General features: G+C 32.2%; 1 protein-coding gene across 1 annotated transcript; it reads left to right on the forward strand.

The window, feature by feature from the left end:
• Positions 1-6,150: 6,150 nt before the first annotated feature.
• HELRODRAFT_161765 (hypothetical protein) lies at positions 6,151-7,697 on the forward strand (the record flags this gene model as incomplete). The annotated part of the gene is made up of 4 exons (XM_009021650.1): positions 6,151-6,157; positions 6,470-6,582; positions 7,122-7,274; positions 7,590-7,697. 4 exons carry the CDS (start codon positions 6,151-6,153, stop codon positions 7,695-7,697), a joined length of 381 nt encoding a protein of 126 aa, XP_009019898.1.
• Positions 7,698-10,289: the final 2,592 nt, after the last annotated feature.

The raw sequence follows: 10,289 nt of genomic DNA on the forward strand, positions 1-10,289 counted from the left end.
ATTTTCTCTTTTTTTCTTTTTCTCTATTTCTCACATTTTAAAATTTTCATTTGTATTATTATTTTTGCGATTTACAACTGTCTAGCGTTGTTTTCTTTAAATCAATTTTTATCAATTTTTCTATTTATCAGCTTTTTTTCTTTCGTCCGTAAAGTTTTCACATTTTATCTCTCTTTCTCTCTCTCTCTCTTTCTTTCTTTTTTTCTCTCTTTCTTTCTCTCTCTCTCTCTCTCTCGGAAAATCTAATAAACATTTTTTCGTCTCAACTCTTTTTTTCATCTTTTCATTCTTACCGTTACCCTTTTTCTATCTCTGTTTCACTCTATCTCTCTCTCTCTCTTTCTGTCTCTCTTTCTTTCTCTCCTCTTTGTTTTTTTTCTCCTCTGTTTCTCTCCTTTCTCTCTTTCTCTCTCTCTCTCTCTCTCTCTCTGAGAGATCAAACTAATAAGCAGACTTGGAAGCCTTGTGGAACGGCTGATCAAAAGGATTCCCCGCATTGTCGAGATCGTTGTTATGACTGGCACAGCATATTATTCCGTATATCATTGTTTCAACTTGTGTTTGTGTGTGTGTGTATGTGTGGGTAAATATAATGTTTGTTAGTGTGTGTTTGTGTGTGTGTGTTTGTTTGTATGTGTGTGTGCGATTGTTTGTATCTTTACCTTTTTGTATATTTTGTCACGTTCTTTTAATTTGCTCATATGCATATTGTATATATTTGTAGGTTTTTCAATCAGATGTGTGTGTATGCGTGTGTGTGAGTTTGTTTGTTTGGGTATTTTAAAGTATTGTTGTATGTATGTGCGTATTATTGCTGAATGTATATGTGTGTGTATTTGTAATTATAGTTGATAATTTTTATAATTATTACTTAAGCAAACGTTTGAGTGAAATTTTTTTAACAAAAAACAAACATTACATCTTCTTTGCTTTGTTTTTCAAAACGTTTTTTTGCCCGTCTGTATATTTGTATTTACGTTTCTTAGAATTTACATATGTGTGTGTATGTCTGTATGGATGTTTGTCTGTCTGTCTACATACAAACAAACAAAGATACATACAAACAAACAAAGATACATACAAACAAACAAAGATACTTACAAACAATTAAAGATACATACAAACAAACAAAGATACTTACAAACAAACAAAGATACTTACAAACAAACAAAGATACATACAAACAAAAAAACAATCCAGCCAGATAAACATAAACTCAGTGGAGGACCTGGAATCATTCTATGAGCAGATCATGGGCGTTCCGTTGTTGATGAGGGTATGGGCAGAATTTTTTAAAAACGACTACGTGGGGGCGGTTCAGCCCGACATCTATTTCGAGAGTGAGTAGTTTGTGTGTGTGTGCGTGTGTGTGGTGTTTGTGTGTGGTGTGTGTGTGTATGCGTATGCATGGTATGTCTGTGTATTTTTAGTATGCTCCTTTAATTGTAAGAGTGTATGTATTGTATTCGTTACAATCGTCTATTATTCCGACAAATACTTTTTAATGTTGCTAGCTCGTAGTAGTTATGACTAATGGTTATAATAATAAATAATAAAAATAATAATTATAATAATAAAAATAAAAATAATAATAATAATAAAGATAATAAAGATAATAATAATATTAATAATAACTAAAACAACGTTAATAACAGTAACAACAACAGTGATAATAATACTGTGCGACTATAACCTCTAAGCAGCGGGAGAGCCAGGAGCTTAACTCCAGTTACACATTTATATTCCGTGACGCTATGCAAGGAGCTACAACAACAACAAAAAGAATAATAATAAGAAGAAGAAAAAGAAAAAGAAGAAGAAGGAGAAGAAGAAGAAGAAAAAGAAGAAGATGAAGGAGGAGAAGATGATGAAGAAGAAGAAGGAGAAGGAGAAAAAGAAGAAGGAGAAGAAGAAGAAAAAGATGAAGGAGGAGAAGATGATGAAGAAGAAGAAGAAGGAGAAGAAGAAGAAGAAAAAGAAGAAGAAGAAAAAAAAGAAGAAAAAAAGAAGAAAAAGAGGAAGGAGAGGAATAATAATAAGAATAATTGTAATATTTTTAATGTTAATATGGTAGTAATAAAAACTGTTAATGGGCATAATAGTGATGAATTTATGTTGTTCGAATGAAGAACTAACATTAAATATGTAATAATAATGTGATAGTGATTACCACAATATTAACATAATAATAATAATTTTTTTACTATTACAGCTGTGAATATTTAAATCAGATCGGGGATTTTATAGAAAAAAGGTTGAAGTTCAAATGTCAAGGTTGCTTGCCGGTAGAAAAATGACGTTGAGTGAAAGTTTAACAGTATTTTGTGTGTATATGTATGTGTGCGTATGTATCTGTGTGAGAGAGAGAGAAAGAAAAGAGAGAGAGAGAGAGAGAAAAGAGAGAGAGAGAGGAAGAAATAAAATAAGGATAGAAAGAGAGATAGAGAGAAAGAAAGTTTTGTTTGTTTGTATGTGTATGTTAATATGTACAACCGTAAAAGTGTATGTGTGTTTTGCTTGCTAGTAAGTGCATGTATTGCGTATGTTACCTAGTGTGCTTGCGTGTGTGTGCGTGTGTGTGCTTGCGTGTGCGTGTGTGTGTGTGTGTGTATTTGTTTATGTTTGTTAGTTTTTTTTGTATTATTTGGTTTTTTTTCCCTTTCCGTTTTCATCCCGTGTGAGAAAAATACAAGCAGATGTTGTTGTTCGGCTCCAAATGTCAAAAGATTATGTAATTTCCTTTTCCATTCGTTCATTCATTCAATTATCCATTCATTTATTCATTCATTTATCCATTCATACATACATACATACATACATACATACATACATACATACATACATACATACATACATACATACATACATACATACATACATACATACATACATACATACATACATACATACATACATACATACGAAACGAAACGAAACGAAATTATTTATTTGCTTCTCAAAATTGAAAATTAAAAGAAAGCAGGATGACCATAATAGAATTTATATGAAATTCATCTAGTATGGCCACCTAAACAGAAATGTTCCATGTTCACACAAATTTTCAGCAAATAATAAAAATTTTCCCTAAATGATCTATGAGAGGTATGTTAGATGTTAGTTGTTAGTAAATTAACAAACTCAACTATGTTAGCAAAACAGGTGTTAGTTGTTAGTACGATGGTTCATGGTTTATGTATAACAATGTTTGGTATCTATCCAGAAAAACACGGGATAGACATTACATAGTTATCTATATATTTAAGCAATATATAGAATTATAAATATATATACATTGTTCTAAAAGTTAAAGAGAAATGTGATGTAATATATGTATGTAATGTATGAAATACATACATACACACATACATACATACAAAACGAAAGGAATATTTTATTTGCTTCCCAAAATGACAATCAAGAAGGCAGGATGATGACTATGATCGAGCTCGTGATGAGCTCATCTTGCACAGCCACCCTGTCACAAATAAAACAACAAATGGTAAGAATATTCAGGAAAATGTAACCTCATATAACTAAATTATTTTGACTAAATCAACAGAACTTAATTCTTAAGTTTAAAATAAAATTTTTCAGTTTCTGCCTAAATTTAACATCAGACATTGAGTCAATTTTAAAGTTGTTCTTTAATAGCAAACTCCAAATTCTTGGTCCTTTGCAATATACGTGGAAGAAGAGAATGTTTGTTTTTGATGAATTTGATCTAATGTAATTTTGTCTCTTGTTGTTGCTGCAAGTGTAGTAATGATTGAATATTGATGGTAACTTGTTTGTCAGTTGTTTGTAGACAAAATTAGCCGTGAAGTAGGCATTCACCTGATCAAAATTCAAATTTTTCGTTGACAAAAATAATGGCAACGTGTGCGATTGCTTTGTTGATGATGTAACTAGCCGTACTGCCCTCTTCATTATTAATCGGATCGGATCGGTGATCGTGCGATAGGTACCAGCCCAGACTACGTTGCAGTAAGAGATGTACGTACATACATACATACATACATACATACATACATACATACATACATACATACATACATACATACATACATACATACATACATACATACATATATATACATACATACATACATACATACATACATACATACATACATACATACATACATACATACATACATACATACATACATACATACATACATACATACATACATGCTTACTTATTAAAGTATTGAAAATAAAAATACTAGTGGAACACATTTTCAATGTTTGTGACGAGGCAAATTCTTTTTGAAGGATTTGGGTTTGGCAGGTAAAAGGCGATCGAACTGTTGGAAGGACATACAGCCGAGCAAGCGTCTTACTGGATATAGTTACGTAGGAAAAAAAAGTGACGCGAGTTTAAATAGTTAACAGATGAGCTTGTATGCACGTAAGGCTTCCGATTTTTCAACACTCCCAGATCCGGCTTACTTGGCTCGTCGATATAACTTACATCGTGATATGTTTATATGTGAACTGTCTGGCACACCTTCACACTTTTTCAGTATAGAAGGAAATGATATAAAAGCGAAGCACATTGTTTAACAAGAGACATCCAACTGATCTCTGGTTGTGGCCCTGTTTCTCGAGAGTGTCAAGAAGTTAAAGGGCCGAAACACTCGTTGACGGAAACTTTTTTTCTAAAGACTCCCTCAGTGATCGTTATGTTAGAGTTTCCACATACATCTTACATACATACATTCATATATACACACATACATACTTACTTACATGCATACATATATACATATCAGAATAAAGGAATCTGTCATCGAATTTTGTGCGTCAGCACGAAATCTTGGATTTATTTTTGATACAAACATGACAATGCAATTGCACATAAAGTTGTTGTTGAAAGAATGTACTTACCAATTGAGAAAATTGAAATTCATCAAAGGATCTCTAAATATGCATACATTGCAACGTTTAATTCACTCGTTCATTCACTCGAGGATTGATTATTGCAACAGTTTATTCTACGGTTTACCCAAAAAGTATGTTGCACAGTTACAATTAATTCAAAATCGGGCTGCCAAGTTGTTAACTGGTGGTTCATATTTTGATCATGTTACTCCTATTCTCTTCAATCTTCATTGGTTGCCCGTTCAGCAAAGATTTCGCTGTTATGGGACCGAAGATTTAATCAACTTTTACATTGTTAACGCCTTTGAGAACAATAAAGGGCGCTTTATATATAAATAATCTAATAATAATAATAATAATACATACTTACATACATAAATATATACATAAAGACATCAACACATATATACGAATACACACACATACATACACAATAGTAATAATAGCAGCAGAAGCAGCAGTAGTAGTAATAGTGGTAGGAGTAGTAGTAGTAGCAACAGCAGTAGTAGTAGTAGTAGTAGCATATAAGACAAATGCTCAATAGCACTCGAGCTAACAACTGTTATTAGTGCCACGAAAATAACAACAATAACAAAGGCAGCGACAATAATGATAATAATAATAATAAAATTATTGTTATTGTTATTATTATAATTTTTTTATTGTGATTTTTATTTTGCGTCTTTCGTTTATCCGCTGCTGCCGATAACGAAGAACTTTAATTCCACCGTGTACAGATGTCTGGATGAGTGAGTGAGTGAGCGATCGAGCGGCTGAAGCATTCATTCTTTTTCACTTCACTCCATCATTGAAATTTATTCAACCGTTTAACTTCTTTCTTATTCATTTATTTCTATTCTCGATCATTTAGTCATTCCTCTCTTTGTTGACTCTTTTTGATTCTTTATGGATTTGCTATAGAAACCTTATAAATATTATGAAAGAAACTCATCATTCACTCATTCACCCATTCATTCATTTATTCACTCATTCATTCATTTATCCATTCACTCATTCATAATGACTGCATTATATGGCGTCATAGGCTAGCAAAGCACACCTAACTGAACAAACATATCCAGACCAAACCATGTAAACATTCGCAAGTTCTCTATTTACTTTAGTCCCACACACACACACACACACGCACACTCGCACACACACGTAACAACAATACTAATATTATTTTCGCAACAGCAAACAGCAACCAACGAATCACACACAAACAACATACAATCACATGTACATACACACACACACACATACATGCACGGTCACACTAATATTCCATTAACTAACACACACACACACACACACACATGCGCACACACACACGCACACGCACACACGATAACAATACTAATGTTACAACAATAACAAAACTCAGATTACAACAAAAACATCAATTTATATAACACTTTTTGTATTTTTGTTCTTGATCTTAGGTAAATGATGGCGGATTTTTCCCGAATTATTATGATTGTTATTATTAATGTTATTATTGTTATTATTATTATTGCACAAATACTTAAATAATGTGCATACTAATTTAATGAATATTCAAATGAGACTAATTAATATGCAGATGACCTTGCCCTTCTCGTCGACACATCCCATCCAATGATACGGCCGGAACTCGAGCGAGCCCTCGAACAGGCCAGAAAAATCATCCAATCACAAGGAAGATTTTGTATCCAAGTTAGATTAAGACTATCAATCAATCAATCAATCAATCAATCAATCAATCAATCAATCAATCAATCAATCAATCAATCAATCAATCAATCAATCAATCAATCAATCAATCAATCAATCAATCAATCAATCAATCAATCAATCAATCAATCAATCAATCAATCAATCAATCAATCAATCAATCAATCAATCAATCAATCAATCAATCAATCAATCAATCAATCAATCAATCAATCGATCAATTAATTAATTAATTGATTATTTATTTAAGTTTTTTGGTTAATTTATGCCTTTATGCTACTATTACTACTACAACTATTACTATCACCGTTATATCATCAATTTATCAGTGCTGATATCACCTCCATCATTTCATCCGACAACAACATCATTATATTTGCTATCAGGATAAGAACTCGCATCACAATTGCACTTAGATCATAATTGTTAACACGCACACAAACACACACACACATACGCACACACACAGGCACACTCACACAGACACACTCACACACACACGCACACTCACACATACACAGATAAACTTTGGCTTAGCGATCGATCGCTGGTTAAAAACGTACTACCCGAGTGGCTATTGTAGTAGCTGCCGTTTAAAATCACACAGAGCGTACCTCTATATAACAAACTTCGACAAGCAGTTGCATATTTTTGAGTGCAACGCTCTCTGGTGCGTCCTTATGTGGCCATGCTGGTTGCTGTCTGCCCCTTGTTACAAGGTTGGCCGGTCGGCAGGTTTACTGGTCGGCTGGTTGGTTGGTTGATTGGTTGGTTGGTTGGTTGCTTGATTGATTGATATGTTTGGTGGTTACATATCTGTATCTATGTATCTTATCTGTTTCTATGTATCATATCTGTATCTACGTATCTTGTCTGTATCTATGTATCTTGTTTGTATATATGTATCATATCTGTATCTATGTATCTTGTCTGTATCTATGTATCTTGTCTGTATCTATGTGTCGTCAATGAATGAAACACACCGCCAGATATATCGCTACCTAAAATGCTACGACATCATCATCAACATCAACGCTCCAGTGGTCAGGCGAGCCATGCTGGCCATCAGCGGAAAGATCATTGAAGTGACACGGTGAGGTAAGCAGGTCAAGGTCAACCGGGTCACGGGGTCACCGGGTCATATGATTATTATTGGTTATTAGGTTACTAGGTTAATCTCTGTATATGGTTTGCGTGATTTTTTTTGAAAGTAGGGAAATTAATTATAATTAAAAAACTGTGGGAGATGCTTGTTGTTGTGTTCAGTCATAAAACTGAATGAAAATATACAAAAACATACAAACACAGACACGCATACAAAAACATACAAACGGACTAACATAAACAGACATACAATAATGTATAAATATACAAAAACAAACGTACACACTTGAAACATACGAATTTAATTAAACATATTATCAACGAAACGGAACAAAACGAAATTTTATTTGGCCAACAACACCACAAACAAACAAACTATATACAAAGTCAAAAAAAGTCAAAAAAAGTCAACAAACATACAAACAAACGAATAAACAAACAAACCTACAAACGTACACAAATAAAACAAACTTAAGTGCCTGAAAACGAGCGCTATAGAACAATCGTAACTAACAATTTCATAAAAAAAAACACAATGATCTGGGCTCGTACGTGCTCTCTTACATCTTTCCACCAAACATGTCTCAAACAAAAGTTGAAAACTACTTAATTTAGAAAAACATAAAAAACAAAACAAACTTGTGGACAAACAAACAAACTTGTATACAAACAAACAAACAATCAAACAAACAAACAAACAAACAATAAAAACAATAAATAAATAAAAGATACAAAGCGATTCAAACAACATCAAGATAAGACAATTGAAAGAAATGATGATAATTGTTTTAAACTCAAATGAATGATATAAACAACAATTATTTTTATGGTTTACAAATAATTATTATCACATGTAAGTGTGTATGTATGTCGCGTGTGTGTGTTTGTGTGTGTGTGTATGTTTGTGTGTGTGGTGTGTGAATGCATGTGAATTTATTTTTACAAACTCGTTAATTATTAAATGATTTCACATAGTCATTACATTCTATTCGAAAAAATCATACAACAAAAAACCACACAAATAATTTCTTTTATTCAGGCCGAAAGCATTGTTTCAATGAATGCGTCATCATAATTCTCCATCATCATCATCAACATCGTCATCATCATCTACAACAACAACAACAGCCTCAACAACAAGACAACAAAACGGTCGATACGAACGAGATAACGATTCCTGAAATATCCGAAATGATTCGACCTAAGAATGTACCCGACCGACATTCGTTGACATCTTGTTGATTATTTTTCACCTCATTTCTCACTCACTCGATCATCATCACTATCATCACCATCATTATCATCTCCGTCATCATCATCATTATGACGTCGTAATCATCATCATCATACCCTCGTTGTTACTTGTTAATGTCGTTTAGGTTTAATTCATCATACTCATCATCATCGTCCTCATTATCATCATTACCATCATCGTCGTCATCATCATGTATTCCATAGAACGAGCATAATTAAACCGAGCTTAAAACCATATGAAAAACAAACAAATAAAACCATAATGAACTTTCTTTTATTCTTTCACTCATTCTTTCTTTCGCTCTTTCTTTATTCATTCATTTTTTTTTCACTCATTCGTTTGTTCATTCATTCGTTTGTTCATTCATTCGTTTGTTCATTCATTCGTTTGTTCATTCATTCGTTTGTTCATTCATTCGTTTGTTCATTCATTCGTTTGTTCATTCATTCATTCATTCATTCATTCATTCATTCATTCATTCATTCATTCATTCATTCATTCATTCATTCATTCATTCATTCATTCATTCATTCATTCATTCATTCATTCATTCATTCATTCATTCATTCATTCATTCATTCATTCATTCATTCATTCATTCATTCATTCATTCATTCATTCATTCATTCATTCATTCATTCATTCATTCATTCATTCATTCATTCATTCATTCATTCATTCATTCATTCATTCATTCACTATCAACATCACTATAATCGTTACCATCATTCATACTTTGGCACCACTATCATCATCACCACGACCACCATCGTCATCATTATCAACTTCATCACCACTACTACCATCACAACCATCACCATCATCATCAACGTCATCATCCCCATCGTCATAATTGAATATCATTCCTGTGTTAATGTTTATTGAAAAAAAGAACGGTTGAATCACTTTCAATTCTTTTCAATCCATCCGATTATTATTATTACTATTTTTATTATTATTGTTGTTGTTGTTGCTGCTGCTGTTGTCACTACATTATTACTAATCAGTATTTTAAAATCAGCATCGTCCGTTCACTTAGATGTTGTCTGTATTTTATAAAATGGAAAATAATTTCCATAATGATAATAATAATAATAATAATATTACTTTTATAATTATTATTATTTTTATTATTTTTTTAATTATTTTAAGAGTTATAATAGTTATTATTCCATTGAATTATTTCACAATTAAATCATATATTTATAAAACGCATGTATATATATATATATACATTGGTTGTTGGTGTTAGTTTGTTTCATTGATTTTTCGTACTTTGGGTTATTCGTTAATATTTCAAATTTTTCTATCTACATATTTTCAGTATACA

Source organism: Helobdella robusta (genome assembly GCF_000326865.2).
Source record: "Helobdella robusta unplaced genomic scaffold HELROscaffold_3, whole genome shotgun sequence".
Lineage (NCBI taxonomy): Eukaryota > Metazoa > Annelida > Clitellata > Rhynchobdellida > Glossiphoniidae > Helobdella > Helobdella robusta.